General features: G+C 40.3%; 1 protein-coding gene across 5 annotated transcripts in view; it reads right to left on the bottom strand.

The window, feature by feature from the left end:
• Positions 1-17219, bottom strand: part of Adamtsl1 (ADAMTS like 1) — a 376592-nt gene that overhangs the window by 228337 nt on the left and 131036 nt on the right. For all 5 annotated transcript variants that reach the window (XM_075945016.1, XM_075945018.1, XM_075945014.1 and 2 more), the window contains one exon: positions 9620-9746. In XM_075945016.1, the coding sequence (XP_075801131.1) occupies positions 9620-9746 (127 nt within the window). The remainder of the gene's footprint in view (positions 1-9619; positions 9747-17219) is intronic.

Genomic DNA, 17219 nt, shown 5'->3' with positions numbered 1-17219 from the left:
AAGCTTTCTGTTTGGCCGTGCTCTGCTCAGCAGCAGTCTTCTGACCCCCCCCCCCCCCCCCACGGCCCATGGGTCTGATCCTCTTCGTTAGAAGTAACTCGTATTCCTCATGCTGGGGCGGTGACATTGTCTTTTGGCTGATGCATTAAAGTTTGGATGCTTCAGAGAGAAGAGCAGGGAGGAACCTGAAGTCTACAGAGGGTATAAGGCAGGGTGAGGAAAGCCCACCAGAGGGAAGAAGTATCTTTTGACGCCCTTCTGCAAGTGCCTAGTCAAGGAGGGGAATGAGTTAACACGGGTGCTAGAGTGATGGGCAGAACACAACACAGTGGTTGGAGGAGCCGTAGTCTGCTCTGGTGTTGTGAGATGACTCCAGCAGCCACTAGGAATCAGTCAATTCATTACTGTGTTCTACGAAGTTTGTAAGAGTCTCTCATATGTCACGTTTTATGTGAAGAGAGTACAGACTCAAATAAATGGGTGAACCATTAGCCCCAATCTTTGGATCCTGAGAAAATGGCTCTAGGGAAATTTAGGGAAACCTGTTGACTACATCCTATCCAGGGAAATTCTCAGCACTCTTTCATTAGTTTCTATGAGTTCCTTAGCAACCTGGAATCACATTCCATCCATTCTGTTGAACTCAGGGTATGTCCAACATGTGTATCCTAAGAATTGTTAACAGTACCTGATATGTCAGGACAGAACTTGGGAAACAGACTCCTGATGTGAGGATTCTAAGTGGTCACTCCTAAACATATGCATATAGGCAATGCTAATCAGACTCAGTAGGTTGGATACATAGTCTATAATGGTTCTACGATAATTATAGATGGTCCTTGAATTTGAGTGGGGATAGTAGGAAGTTCATGGGAAGAGTTGTATGGGGAAGGGTGGGGTAAAATGATATGAACACAGTCTTACTCATGCGTGAAATTATCAATTATTAAAATATAAAAAAGGAAAATGTGAAAAATTTAATTTCTGCATGCTAACAGAAAAAGCTGTTCTTCTAACTGTGATGCATTGTTGCATTTAAGAATAAACTCTCATTGCTTTTGTGTGGATTGGGAGATTCTTGTAGTTAGTGTCCCTGCTATGCACAGGGGTGTTTAAAAAGATCCAGCCTAGGATGTGTTGTGCCGCCTGCTTCCTGGGTGACTAGTGTAACCCGTGTGGTTGGTGGGGAAGGCAGTCACATCTCTCAGCAGGCCACCCATTCCTCTGAATGCCCTGCCCTACAAAGGCACACTGAGGCACACTCTTTCTTGCTCTACTGCATCTGTCCTAACCTAGTCTAGCTTTGCAGACAGAACTATGATGCCAGTCTTTGGGACATAGTTCTGGGTTAGTAATCGACATTTTAAGAGAGATTAGATAACACATTGTGGGGTTCCGTGGACAAGCTCTTCATAGGAATCATGAATTCTGCCATTTCACATACCTGGGTGGCAACTGACATTTCACAAGCCAATTGTTACCAAGAAATGTACTTAAAAGATTTATTTGAAAATTTTATAGTGTGGCAGGTACTTTCTTCACTTCTCTTTATAGAGCATTTGAATGAAGTTTTAAATTCTGTCGGTTTCCTGAAATGATGAATCAGAGAAAGGTGAAAAGCTAATACTTTGCAAACACAGGTTTCTTATTTTGATGTCCAAGTTTATTGTAGTTTTAGATCTGCTGTTAGGGTCACAATTTATAGGACTCTTCCCTGGAGATAATACTTGATCTTGTTTTTTAAATGAAAAGATGATTATTGTTAACACAAAAAGCCTGCCAATATTAAGAAAGTTTTGATGGTGTCTTTTAAACCCTTATCTCAATTTTAGTGCTCTAAAAGCATATCCAACAAAACAGAAGAGGCTTAACATCTAAGCCCTTTAGCCTTCCATCCCACCCAAGTTTATCAGTAATTGCATAATGAAAGATATATGCAGGGCAGGCCAAGCAATACTCTCTCTATTATAAACTGGAAAATTTTTATCTTTTTAGGGGTCTAGGCCAAAAACTGGAGTGCTATCCAAAATTACATTTAATCAGAATAAGCTCTATTGTTAAAATATTTGACTTTATTGATTCTAAGAGGAACACACACTCATATTTTATGTTAGGATAATTGCACAATAACGTCTTAAATTCTCTGCTATGCAGGCTGTAATCCTGCCTCATCCCTCTTCAGCTGCATAGATACTAACAGCAAAATTGCATTGTATGAGTGCATAAGATTTTAAAAATTTACAAAATATCACATTAAAACTAGCTGGCATACATGTAAAATGAGAGCCAGAAGTATGGAAGAAATTTCCATGGCAATAGCAGAACAGATTCCTTAAACCCTGGGAAAAAAGCTGTAGAGACTGCTAGGTAATGAGACTTGAAGGACCACACAACATCCCCATAAAAGGAATCAAGTTATCAGATCTCTTGCATATCCGATATTTACACTGTGGTTCATAACAGTAGCAAAATGAATTTGTCAATGAAATAATTTCACTGCAACCTGACGAGCTGTATTAAAGGGTAATTGCATTAGGAAGGTTGGGGACTGCTATTCTACATAATTGCAAAGATGGCTGAAGTACCCAGCCAAGAAGAAATAGGGACCAGTTTTAACATCATGCCTAAAACAACTAAAAAGTCAGACAAAATTGTATGAAACCATGCTGTTTAAGACACCAGGCCTCAGATAGAGAAGGGCAGGAAGCAGAGAAGGTACAGCCTAGTATTTCATTGTGTTATTTCCTTGAACGGGTTTTCTGGTTGTGCCTCTGAGAGTAGGAACTCTGGAAGAAATTTGCGAAGTCTCTAAGCTGAGAAACCTAAGAATCTAAACAATGGAAGGAGTTAAAATGTTTTGAAAAAAGTTTCAGGAGAGGGAGGGAGAGAGAGAGAGAGAGAGAGAGAGAGAGAGAGAGAGAGAGAGAGAGAGAGAGAGAGAATATGAATTTTGAAGACCTAAGTTGGTCCTGAAACATTATGTATCAATGCATAAAAGTGAGGACACTTCCTTAGCTTAGGGAAAGAACAACACAAAGAATTATGGATATACTGCATTCACACAGGGCTGAGAAGCATGTCTTATCCCACTAGACAGACTTGAAGACATTGTAATTCACGGAACATTGACTATTTAGAAGGGCCGGCAAGTGTAGAAGGGTACAATTAACTCTAGGCCAAGCATGGCTTTGCTCCCACCTACCAAATTGTAAGACTAAAGATCACATTGAGTTCAAGTAACTTAACTGCTCCCAGAACAAAGCTTAAGCATATTTATAGGAATACAAAAATATCTCATACCCAACAAAGTAAAATCTGCGATGACTGGCATCCAGTCAAAAATTACCAGACATGTAAAGAACCCAAAAATATAGCCCAACTAAAGTGAAAAATCCATCAATCAAAACACAGACTGGACATTAAAATAGTCAGTATAACCATATTCCATATGTTCAGAAAGTTAAGTATTGAAAAAAATCTTTAGCCCCATAAGATTTCACTAGTGAATGCTACCATGCATTTGAAGAAGAAATAATAAATATTAATAATAAATATCAATTCCATATATTTTTCCAAAAAAATAACATATAATGGAACATTTCTAAACTTGTTATATGAGGCCAGCCTTAGAAAAATCTCCAAATCAATCACAGACAGTATTCTACACCCAAATACAGACTAGTGGATTTCGTCTGAAAAAGCATGGGATAAAACCAGACTCGCTGAACATAGCGGACAATGAGGACTGCTGAGAAGTCAAGAACAATGGCACTGGGTTTTGATCCTACTGCATGTACGGGCTTTGTAGGAGCCTAGGCAGTTTGGATGCTCACCTTACTAGACCTGGAAGGAGGAGGGAGGTCCTTGGACTCCCCACAGGGCAGGGAACCCTGACTGCTCTTTGGGCTGATGAGAGAGGGGGAGTTGATTGGGGGAGGGGAAGGGAAATGGGAGGCGGTGACGGAGAGGAGACAGAAATCTTTAATAAATAAATAAATAATAATAATAAAATAAAAAAGATATAAAATCTCTCAACAAATTTTGGCAAATCAATTATCAATCTATGGAAAAACTAGCCATGAGTAAGTAGAGTTTATCTTTGGACCAGTTTATCCCAGTTAATAAGACCATGGAGGGTCTGTCCTAGGAATGCAGGGCTGGCTCTTTATCTGAAAACCAATTAATGCAATTTGTCACAAGAAAAGGATAGAACAGAAGCTACATGATTGCATCAAGTGAGCCATAAAGGAAACTTAATCAAATTTGATATCTATCCAGGATAACAACTCTCAGAAGAGTGTGCGTACAATGTGTGTGTGTGTGTGTGTGTGTGTGTGTGTGTGTGTGTGTGTGTGTGTTGGGGGAGTGTGTGTGTATGAATTTTGTCAATTTAAAGTAGAATCCTTATTTTTTTAAAAAAAACCCTTCAGCTATTGTGATACTCAGTAGTGAGAAATGAAATACTTTCTGCTGAGATGGGAATAAGGAGGATGCCAATTCACTTCCTTATCAGTGCATCAGATGCCCGGGACAAAGGAAAGGTCAAAAATATTTGGCCCACAAATTTAAAACGGTGAAGAAAAATATCCTTATCAGTAAATAAGATGATTATTTATGCAGAAAAATCCCATCATTTACCAAAACTCATAGGACTAGCAAGTGAATTTAGCTAGACAACAAAACACATGGCAAACATAATAAATAACTGATTACATTTGTATAAACTGTAATGTGTGATTAAAGAAATAAATAAAAAATATAGTACCATTTGTAATTGATGAAAAATACAAAAGGAATAAACCTAAAAGCCATAGGATTTATATGCTGAGCACTAGTAAGAACTGATGAAGAAACTGAAGCAGACCCTATTAGTGAAGAGACATGAGATCCTAACAGGTCAAATGACTCAATGTACTAAAGTTGCCAAGTACTCCCTCTCTACTAAGTCAATCTGAAGAATTAATATACTTTTAGTCAAAATTCTCAGGAGAATTTTCGCAGATAAGGATGAGAAGACTATAAAACTTACATGGAAAAGCAAAGAACCAGAAAAGAACAGCCAAAATTACTTTCAAAAGAAAAGTTGAAGGGATCACTTTCCTGATTTGGGGACTTACTGTAGAAGTACCACAGCCAAGATCCATGAGGCATTTTGATGGTGTAGAATCAAGAAATTAAATTGAATTGAGGTTTCCCTACCTTCCAAAATTATTCTAGCTGTGTCAAGTTTACACAGAAACTGGCTAGCAGAGCTATCCACCCTCAGTACACATACATATAGCAATAGTACGTGGAATAAGAGGATCCAGTAGTGTGTGTGTGTGTGTGTGTGTGTGTGTGTGTGTGTGTGTAAAGCAGTAATAATCAAAGAAGAAGAGGTCATAAATTTGGCATGGGAGGAGTTAGAGGGGGAGTTGGTGGTATAGAAATAATATAAATATAATACTCATAATGTGAAACTCTCACAATTCCAAGAGAAATTTTAAAAGAGCTCAGTTCTCAGAAAAGGTTTTGTTTTAGATTTACTTATCAGTTTTCTTCCGTTGCATTTTATTTATATTATATTTATTATTATATTTATTTCATGTATACAAAAGTATTATATGATTAAACATTTCTAACTGTAAAACTAATCTAAAATGAAGGACGAAGGAAAAGCCTGTAGCGATCAGAAAGTTGTACTCTAATCTTAGTTTAAATGGCAGCTTCTTTCTTCTTTCTATGGCACATGAAATAACAGAGCATGTCCCAATCAATGGTATTCTAGATTCTTAAAGTCCAGTTGAAGAGTGGGAGAAATGAGAATATGAGCAAAGAGGTCAAGACCATGAAGGGTTCATCCACTGAAACAGTCTATCTGAGCTAATGGGAGCTCAGCAACTCCAGCCGGACTGGAAAGGAACAAGTATAGGACCAAACTAGTCCCTCTGAATGTGGGTGACAGTTGCATGGCTGGGCCAGACTGTGGGGCCCCTGGCAGTGAGTGGCACCAGGATTTATCCCTACGTGGGGATGCTAATCTCTTTGAATGTATATCCTGCTCAGCCTAAATATAGTAGGGAGGACCTTGGACCTTCCCAAAAGCAATGTGCCTCACCCTCCCTGAGGAGTGGATAGGGGTGGGGTGGGAGGGTGTGTGGAGGGAATGGAAGGATGGGAGGGAGTGGGAACTTGGATTGGTATTTTTTTTTAAATCTAATAAATTTAAAAAAAGAAGAAATACGGGAGACATAGAGCTGGACTTTTCTTGTCCTATGCACAGCTATTGCTCCAAGCCTCTGGCTTAGCTTCCTGCAATAGCCTCCAGACTTCACCCCCTCCTTCCAAAGTCATCCCAACTCCACACTCGGCTCCCATCAAGCCATTCTATTCAAAATGCCCCATGGCTCCTAATCTTCTTCCGACTAAGAGCTGAACTCCTTTAAAACTCCCCGCACTGCCCGTGGCATTCCTCACCCGGCTGCCTTCCTGCCTTCAACATTTCTCTAGGCTTTTCAAACTCTTCCTTGTCCCTCATGGAATTTGTCACAAGGGTACAGATACAAGGGCCATTGTATTTGTCTTTCTTTCTGCTTGGAATTCTATCTGCCACGATGCCAAATAATTGACTTGTGTTATCATGACCCTTGCCACTCAAGGAGTATGGTGAGAGAGATTGAGGCTGTCCTGGTAGCACTGAAACCTACAGCTACATTCGAAAGTTCTGTGGTCTGCTTGCAGATTCATAGCAAGCAGGCTGGATCAGGGTCTAACAGTCTAAGAAGACGCATACTACCACACATGTCAATAAAGCTTGCGAGAGGAACGAGCCTTTACATTTTAGGAATCAAAAGCAAGCTAAAGTTAGCTAATCATTTTTTCCTAGTGGTCTGAAGAAGTCAATAATTGAGTATGAAAGGAGAACTAACCACTATCACTAGAGTCTTTCCCTATGAAAAAGGAGCAGGCACTAGGGTGTCTTCTGATAAAATGGTGGCTTCCTTTCCCTTCACCAGCAGCGCTTTGATAAGTTACTCCTATTTTTCTTTTTCATTCTGGCGCTTTCTGCAATGGTCTTTCTCCACTCTTTTATTTTCCCTTTGTTCCCATGAGTTTTGATAACATAAGAAAAAAAAAACTTGGATATAAATTTGGAAAGAAAATGAGTTCAGTGTGGGGAATCCGAGCGCTAGGAGTTGGAAGTGAGCATGTGGTTGGCTTATGGCTCCTTTTGGCAAGACGTGGGGGAGACCTGGCAGCGCTCCTCCAGAGCCTCAGGGGTGGAGCATGCTCACCTGGCCAGCACACTGCCTGTTGAGCAACTAATCACCCTTGCCTGTAGGCTGCCTTGAAGTCTGTGAATATAGGGCAGGAGATTCTCCTGGGGTGGAGACAGTCTAAGCGAGGCAGCTGGGTGAGCATCTGCTACAGATTGTGGCGAGGGGCATACACATGCCGGGCTTTATTGATATAAATCATTTTGTCATGAGGCATCATCTGAGCTAAGGTAAATGAATCAATTGTGTTTTGTCATTAGGTATAATCATCAGGCTGTGTATTATATAATTTACCCACTGTTGGTCTTGAATGGAGTCCCTTTCACTGAGGTATGCGTTTGTAGAACGGGGGATGACATATGGCTCTCAACTTGCCCCAGTTTCTTCATTGAGAGCTTCTCTTCCTATCCTGCAGGGGCTGGGAGCCTGGGAGCTACTGAGTGCCCCCAGCAGGAGGGTGAGAAGAATGCCTGCCCGAACACTGTTCTGCCTCCACTATGGGAACAGGAAGGTGGAGGCACGACGATAAAGGAAGACCCTTTATTGAAACAGGCTTTCAGGAGTTACCAGGGGGCAGTTGCTGCACACATGCCTACCACCACTTTTGGGCTGAATGGCAATTCCTGCATTCCTGGATGATGGGCACCAGTTCAATTATGGACCGAATAATTAGAAAGATTCTCCTTCTTCAGCACTCCCTAGAGAATTCTGTTAGAATTGGCCCTTTAAGTGCATTTTCTCCCCATAAAACTATTCAACCCAAATTTCAGAGGTTACAAAGGAATGCTGCCTCTGCCCATTTCTGGTTTCCATCTATTGACTTCCTTAATTCTTCATCACATAAAAAAAGCTACCAACATATATGACCAACACAGATGAGCAAAGAACGCTCTTGCCTGGATGTGCTTTATCAATGTCAATGTCACCCCATCCTTCATGTTAGCTGCCGGAGTCCTTAGAAGTTTTAGTTTTTCAGAGAATCATATTTCTTCTCTTCCTCCAGGGCAGTGAAAATGTGGTGAGCTTCCTAAGTGGGCATCTACAATTTTTCATCTGCTTAAACATCCCTGACCATTCTTCCTGCCTCTCTTCCCAAGAGGCTCCTCCCTTTTGGCAAGGTGCCTTTCCTTGGCTTCACAGAATAGTTCTCCAGTGCTTCCACAAGCAGTCTGTTTGCCTTTCCTCTTGACCTACAGGTCCATTTAAAGCCATAAACCTGCCATATGTCAGTTGTTTTCCTCCGACCAGTCAACAAGTAAAGATAACAAAACCACAGGCAAAAATTTATTCTGATTTCCCAGGCTGTGGAGACATATTAAAATAGATATTAGGAAATGACATACTGAAGGGTCGTAGATAATAAAAACATTAAACCCGGGTCAAAATGGCTCTAAAAACCCATGCCCTTGAGTAGAGAGGCCATGCTTCTTTCTGTGTAGTGAACCTTACAGAAGAGACTATTATAATAATTCACATGGGCATGTGGCTCCATGGTTTAGATACCTTGGCATTTATGCCTTCTATTCCCACAGACTCAATTAGGAAGCTACTCTTGGTCTTCTGAGTTTATCCATCTACCTAATATATAAATATCTAACAAACCCAGAGTCAGAATGATGGGATAGTAGAGGAATGTGTGTTTTTAGGCACTGGAATCAGACTCTGGGCTCAAATATTAGCTCTTTATGTAACCTGAGAAAGTCATACCATCTGGGAAGTTCTCAGTCATGTCTTCTATAACAGAAAATTAAGACTACCTTGTTTACAAGGTTCCTAAAAAGACTACATGAGGTGATAGTGTGGAGTTCAAAGCACATACATGTAAAATAAGCCATGTTACATGATGATATAGGGATAGAAGGACACAAAGATCATTGAATGGCTTCACAGAACTTAAATGGCTTCACCAAACTTTGGCCTAGCATTAACTCTAAAAGAACCTATTGCCAGCACTGCCCTCAGGCCACCTTAAAAACAAAGACCATGTGACTTTGCAGTAGTAGTGGTGAGTTCGATCTGATTGCCCCACTTTCTCTGTGATACTTCTATCAGGAATCTCAGAACACATATCATACAGGAGCTAGGATGAAGTCTGTATTCCCATTGAGCAGAAAAGCTCAGCTGTTTCTGATGTTCCCTCCCACTGTGCCTCAGAAGGAAAGGGTCCCTCCTTCAGGTTACAACTGGCGATCTGACTTGTTCCACATGAACCCATAAGGCAGGACCATATTCCCTCCAAATTTTCAGATTCTTCTCCACTTTGGTAGATGTTTTGTTCACCAGTTGTGGAGGGGGACCACAGTTAGGTGAGGATTGAATAACAAGTCAACAAGTACCAAACTGCCCATCTCTTAGTGTCTTACATTTAGTTGCCGAGAGCTGGGATTTATACTGCCCTCGGACTAGCCGGCAGGTGGACCCATCTCCGTTGCAGACCCCACAGTTATCCTCCTTGGCGGTGCTTCCCAGCTGGTGATCACAGCCAACAATCTAATGAGAAAGAAAAATATATAATTCAACAAGGCACCTCCCCATGCAGGGATCGATGGCAAGACCAATGGCTAACCAAACGACACACACGGCCCTCATCTCTGAGAGACACAAGATGTACTTGATTTTAAAGGGACTGAGTTAATCAAATACAAACCAGAACAGGGGGATATCTGTACTATGGATAGAAGTATCTTTATAGTTCAAGTATATATGTGGGAAGATTACAGAAGACAGGGGATGGAGACTGGGAAGGACTGGGAGAAAGTAAAAATAGATCCTGAACTACTGATGTTATGAGAACCTTAGTGCAAAAGTCATCTCAGTGTCAATAATGAGGTCTCTCTTAAATTACAGAATACACAGATGTAAAGTGACTGCAACTGGAAACATTTTTTCAACGATCTCCAGGTGCTGAATGTTACTTAGAACACAAACTGCAGAAGGGCTTTGCACATTGGGTTCATTACTGTATTTTAGGAAACTGGAAGAGTGCTTCATCTGTAGGTTAACATTTCTTTAATGCTGTGATAGTAGGCTTTTTCAGCAACATTTCCAGTAACACTAACACAGGTGTGTGTGTGTGTGTGTGTGTGTGTGTGTGTCTGCCAGGGATGACTCTGACTGGCTCTTTCCTGTATAAAACAAAAACAAACATCTCATTAACTTTCAAAATGATCATGCAAGGTATCCCTGTTGTAAAGTTGAAGTTATGTGTTTTGCCTAAGGGTCCTTGGCGAATAAGTAGTCATGTTCTAAATACATCCATAGTTGGTCCACATCAGGCGTTAATGAAACCATACCTTTATCAGGTAGGCAGGCAAGCTTCTTTGTATCTTTAAAGATTTCTCTCCTATGTTTAAGTCAGAGAAACAAGCCAGATCCATAGTTGCGGAGTGTTAGTTTAAGATGCGTTACAATTGTTTATGCTGTGGGACATCTGTTTAATGATGCACAGATGTGTTGCATTTTTTATGTCTCATTTGTTTAACTCTGTGAAGCTGTATTACTTTGCTTGCCTAAAACACCCGATTGGTCTAACAAAGAGCTGAATGGTCAGTAGCTAGGCAAGAGAGAGAAATGGGTGGGGCTGTTGGGCACAGAGAATAAATAGTTAGAAAAGCTGGCTAGAAACTAGCAACGACACCATATGACAGTGGGTTGCATATCCTGGAATTTTGTATTGAGCTAATGCCAAAGCCTTGCCATGCTTTGATGTCAATTATTGTTCTTAATGAGAAGAACTGTAGTAGTGTTATTTTCAACATTCTTACCCATAGACAGGCCTCCACATGAATGGTCAGTATTTACCTGTACTTACATTTTTAGGACATTGTGAAAGGGGAATTGCAGAAGTACCTACTTTAAAAAGTGATTTAACCATCTAAGTAACATTTTCAAGGCTCTGCTAAGGGCCCAGCGCTATATGAAAAGCAGAGTTGGGTGATACAGTTAAGCATGTACGGGCCCACCTGCAGGGGATGTCTGGTCTAGCTGGGAGAAGACAATACCCAAATCATCATGAGCCATAAAAGCAAGAGGATAATCATGAGAGGAGCTACAAGTATAGACACACAGTATTCCCAAAGCATAAACCACAGTGACTTTGATGAGAGAAACAGAAGATCTGATAGAGGAAGAACCTCCCCAGCTTAGAAAGGGATGGAGAGTTGGAGTAAACCCTGCACGGGCGCATGTGGCTGTGACATTTACAGCATATCCTTCCGAAGTGTGGCATTCAACCTCAGCTACTTAGAAATAAGAAAAACCCAGAGGCAGGAGAAAATGGTCACAAAACTAGATTCTTTATTGGAACTGACTCACTTGAGAATGCATGACACATTCTGACTGAGGACCACAGTCTGTCTCAGGGCTCTGTTGCCCAGGACTGAAGAGAGACAGGTTAGAGTTGACAAGATCCTCAGCTATGTAGAAGGACAAGATGGGCAGTGGGCATGGGAATTTATGCTCTCAGGTGTCTCAAACGTAACTGGATCTATTTCTTAATTTATAGAACTTGCAGGTTTCTCAATGGAAAAATTTAAAGGACACTGATGTCTTCAATGGAACCAGAGCAGATAATCACAGAAAGTTCTTCCATATTTTAAAGACTTCTCATGGCTCCAAAACCATGTTGGGAAAAGAACAATTTAGCTCTCTTAGACCCAAAGTAACAGTCACATTAGGAATGGCTAAACAGGAGGTGATACATTATATGAGTAACTTGGCCAGAACCCAGCTTAGTGCTCTAGGGGGTCGGTCTGTGGACCCTAGGATGTGAAGCAAGTCAGTTCTAACAGAGCATCGCTTAATTTCAATGCTTAAAGCACAAATAGCTCCCTGACACAATTGCCTTTCTACTTTTCCTTTGTATCAATTCCCTTATGAAGATGCCAAAATATTCAAACTCAGTTAGTTTCAAAACATGAACTACTTTATCATCAGATAGAATGCTCTTCTTTTGGTGCAGGTAGAAAATTGTTTGCACTTGTATCAGGATGATCATTCCTGACATTTTAATCTATTAATTATGAATTACTATTAGATTAATTAAAATTTAAACTGTTACTTTCAGATATATAATTAACAGAAAAGAAAGTAACTAGGAATGTAGAAATGAACTGAGTTGGTAAGAATAATGCCAGAACTTTCTGTGCCTTTGAGCATTTTATACTTTCTGTATTGAACCCTCCTGATCAGTTCTTTGCTTGGGTGTACGTCTACTGATCCTCCAAATTCTGAATTAAGTATCCTTGGTATAAAGAAATACTCGTCCAGAATCTAGCTCCATTCTTCCTCAGGCTTTTCTTTATAGATAGTAGAGACTATGAGTTGCCCTGTCATAGATGCATCCATGCTTTCCCTGTGATACAGCTTTAATCTTATTGGGATGGTAATATTTTCAGTTAAAAAGAAGACATTTCTCCTTGACCATACATTTAAATTGTAATTATTGGCATATAAGTGGAAATAAAATGTGTCCTGGGAAGACTAGTTAAAGACTCTGACTTATCGTGAAGGTCCCCTACTGCCCTCTGTCTGCCTTCCTTCTTGCTGGCTCCTGTAGCCATCTTGGAAAAATGAGGCAACCTTAAGAAAGAAAGACTCAGGCTAGGGACGGAGCAGTGCAGAGGACAGAGCCTAGCTTCTGTGCCACACTGGGACTGGTTACATCTTAGTTTCTTAGCATCTTTATTTTTCTGAGAGAACATATCTCTATTAGTTTAAACCACTTTTATTTTTGGAATTTTCTTTTATACAAACCCAATTCAGAACTGCTACGGAGTTTGAACAATGAATATATTTGCCTGGATATCACACTGAGGCTAATTTGAGATCTGTGCAGTTTTTGTTTGTTTGTTTTTGTTTCTTTTTAGAGAATAAACTTCCCAGATACCGTATAAATAAAAAGCACAGTTTCAGATATGGGTTGTCTTTGTGAGCTGTTGATCAGTGGAGTCCCACAAGACCCCTTTCAATCATTAGAGCCCATTGCCATTGTTCTTGGCTATCCCGTGGAACACAATGTTAAAATTCTGTTATTGAAGACACTACATTTCTGAGTCATAAAACATGGACAAATTAAGTTGGTACTGACTTGGAAATTTCATGCCCACTGCCTAACTTTCATAGTGCTAAAAGATTCTATATATTACTACAAAGGGAGAAATGTCTCAATCAGTCTTACCCAGGTGTAAACACTGCAATGGTGACCAATCTGGCAAGATATGCCCCCTGGTACAATGGTGGAACAGATGCTATGAGAGCAATCAACCACTTTCTGATTGGATTTAAAGCCCACTCCACAAGGTGGAATTCATTTCTGCCATTGTTAACTGGGATAACCCCTTGACTGGCTCATAGACTCTGGGAGAGAACCTAATGCTTTTATTCTAATAAATGGACATGGTATTGTAGATCTTTGTATTTCTGCTTTACAGGATATTTGATATTTAAGATGCACAGCGAGTGCTGAGGAAGCAATGAAACACAACATTCCAACTACAATGACTGGTTCAAAATTTCAATTCAGGGTACAGATAGGCAAACTTAGTTTTTCTTTTTGCCAGAGTCAAAATCAAAATTATTGATGACAATCATTGCTCTCTCTCTCTCTCTCTCTCTCTCTCTCTCTCTCTCTCTCTCCCTCTCCCTCTCTCTCTCTCTCTCTCTCTCTCTCTCTCTCTCTCTCTCTCTCTCTCTGTCACTCATACACACACACACATGCACAAAGTATGTGCATTGTGTATGTATCTGTGTGCACAGAACAAAGGACATACCACAAATGATTGGGGTCATAGTACACCTCTGAACTGTCACGTGAGCAGGAATTACTGTAAAGCTAGAGTTTATTAGAGACTATTTCCCAAGTGCACCTACACAGAAGGCTGTGTTCAGGTCACGGAGTTCCCAGACCCACCTATTCTGGACACGACACTAACGTGAGATAGTGAGCACTCGTTATTTTGGCAGTTGCAAGAAATCCTCTGGAAAGGGATAGAAACCTCATTGAATATTTTGGCCTGATGAAACTTCTTCACATCCTGGTACTAAATATCAGCTGGAGCAGGGGTCTAATCTCATATCCATCCAAAATGATTGCACAGTGTAGATTAGTTCACCAAATGTTTATCTTGAGGGCCATGAAGTATAAGACATTCAATAAACAATATATAGACAAGCAAAATAGCACCAATAATGCCCTGAGGCAAACGAGTATTAATAATAACCTTTAGAATGTTCATAAGCAATGAATAGACACCATGCTTGACTTTAACACTTTAAGTGTATGATGTTTTATATGCTCTCTTATAAACACATTCATACTTGCAGATAGGCAGCCCTTTACTTAGGAGTAGAAAACATGGCCACACCACTGCCAATGCTCCTTTATTTCCCAGGACTAGCTAGAGGCAGCAGGGAAGGGTCTCCTTCAACAAGCTACCATAGTCCACGATCCAGCTAGCTCACTGACTTTCAACACATCTTCTAGATTTTGGGCAGCAGGCCTTCAGCGCATGCAGAGAGGACTTTTTTCCTTCACTTTCCACAGCTGATCGCAAGCAAACAGGTGGAACCCAAGACTGGAATGTTCTACATACTGTACCATATAAAAACATCTTGACTAGAAGTCACAAAAGAAAACAAATTAAATAAACCAGTCAGTTTTTATAACATAAATAAATGTAAGTCATCAGCAGATGCTATACCCTAGATAAATATTCTTAGATGGGTTCATGTTGGACCTGTTTCAAATGGTTTCCCATAAAGACCTCAGCTGCAAGCATCAAATACTGAGCCAGTGATGTCAAGCTTTTCTTGATCCAACCCATGAGGTAAGATACTGTTAAACCCCTCTATTTTCAGCACTGGGAGAGACAAATAAGGAAAACTAAACTGCAAATCTGATCAGAGTGTCTCTGAATTATTTAATCCAGACAAAAGTATATGGGACATAGTATGTTCTTACATATATTTATACCTCATTTCCTGATTATGCTTACAAGTGGGGGAGGTATAAAATATCCAATTATATTCTTCATGATTAAGATCTTCACAATAAGATATACATCTGATGTAATACAATGAAAAACTTTTAAGTGGATAAATGAAGCCAAAAGAAAAGCCAAGGCTAGGAAGACTAAAACCAGACATGAGGTGCACACTCTGAACTTGGGTAGATTTGCGGCATGGTAAGTGGGGAAGCTCTGTGTCTGTATTTTAACTCTACAGGATAGAAGAAAGAAGAGCAATGGTTTAAAAAAAGAAACCTATTGGAGCTTCTCAAAACATATAGGTGATGTGTTCCTTGCAGTAGACATAACTCGTATCTGTGTAATGAATGGATGAAAAACAGATCCAGGAAACCCCCAAAGGACCCAGATCCCAGGTGCATATTTTCCCAAGAACCTCTAATGAAGCATAATGGTTAGAGAACATTGGATACAAGGACTTTTAAGATGCCCAAACAAATCATCTAGTTACAAAGCACTGGGGCTGTCTACCCCAATCCCAGGGTGGGCACTCGGGCGCTTGGGCTAGGCAAATCTATGGTGCATGAGCAGATTTTTCCCACCCAGACCCAGAGCAGACATGGCCGAGCAACTGCAGCTTCTTTGCCCTTGAGCTTTTGCGTGGCCCTAGATGCTTCAAGCCATTATTCTCTAGGAGCCAAATCCAATAGACTATGGTTGTCATACGAGAAGACCAAACCCATTTACCATTCCAGAGCCAGCGAAATTACTGGCTGCCTCTCTCTCAGACAATTCTTCACAAATAATATCTTTCCACAAGTATTGCTTCTTTTTTTTATGTTAGAATGATTTCAAGGACAGCTTATAACACTGAGGTTGAGAAGCTAACTTCCTCAAGATCAAATGGCTGGGAAGTAACGACCTCAAAATTCTGTCTTGTAGAATGCCATGAACCGTGGAGAGGTGTGCTATAAAATATTTCTGTGGCAATGGCCAGATTGAATACTGTCGTCCAGATCTCCATGGCTGGAACAACATTCATGCATAAATGGATGAATGCATGGTTTCATGTGCAGTTTGTGACTTGGAAGCACATGTGGAAATGAATGAGATGTCATCCCCAGTCTAAACCTGTGGTCCACACCTCCTTGCTCCCCACCTCCCCTAGTAGCAGCCACAACAACAACTCAATGTCTTACAGTTTATATGGCCACCAAATGTTCTTCTTTTACAAATGTTCTTCCTTTATGTTTTTTTTTTGGAGGGGGTATTTCTGATTTAAGTTTCCAGAATGAGAAAACAGGATCTCTCATAACTCACAATGGCACCCACAATAGCCTGTGAGCTAGGTTTAGTATTTTCATGTTTATCTGCAATAAAACCATATAAGGTCACCAAAACACCAACTACCTCAATTATACAAATACGACAAAGGCTGATCTTTGCTGTATGTATTTCTTAATTTTAAACTCTGGTCTTTAAGTCATAAAATTGGAAAACAAATCATTACCTAGCACATGTAACGTTTTGAGTTGCTGGAAACTTCCAAAACACGGGGTCAACATAGGAAAAAAAATAATACAGACATCGTTGTATTAAAACCACCTATGTGGTTGTTTATTTGTCATGAAAATGCCCTCTGAGGAGTGACACACTAAGCTGTTGATTATACCCCAACTAAACCAAATCAAGTGACTCTAAGCATTATGCTGGCTGTTAAGGTGCTATGGAGAAGTCAGGTAGCCTGGAGGCATAGTAGAGACTCTGTCAAGGGCGAGCAGGATGAATCTTACTGTTTTACAGGAAAAGGTGAGAGAAAATGGGAAGTAAGCTCATGAAGACTAGAGGTCACAAAGACAAAGGCAAAAAGAAAGACTGAGGTAACTAACATTTGCTAAATATTCCCTATATTTAGGTAATTACATGTGTTCTCACTTAGTTTCCACAATAATCCTGAAGACTAACTAAAATCACATCCATTTAAAAAAAATCTGAGGTC

Source organism: Microtus pennsylvanicus, chromosome 13 (genome assembly GCF_037038515.1).
Source record: "Microtus pennsylvanicus isolate mMicPen1 chromosome 13, mMicPen1.hap1, whole genome shotgun sequence".
Classification (NCBI taxonomy): domain Eukaryota; kingdom Metazoa; phylum Chordata; class Mammalia; order Rodentia; family Cricetidae; genus Microtus; species Microtus pennsylvanicus.
The sequence above is the reverse complement of the archived record's forward strand: the minus strand, read 5'-3'. Positions and strand labels throughout refer to the sequence as shown.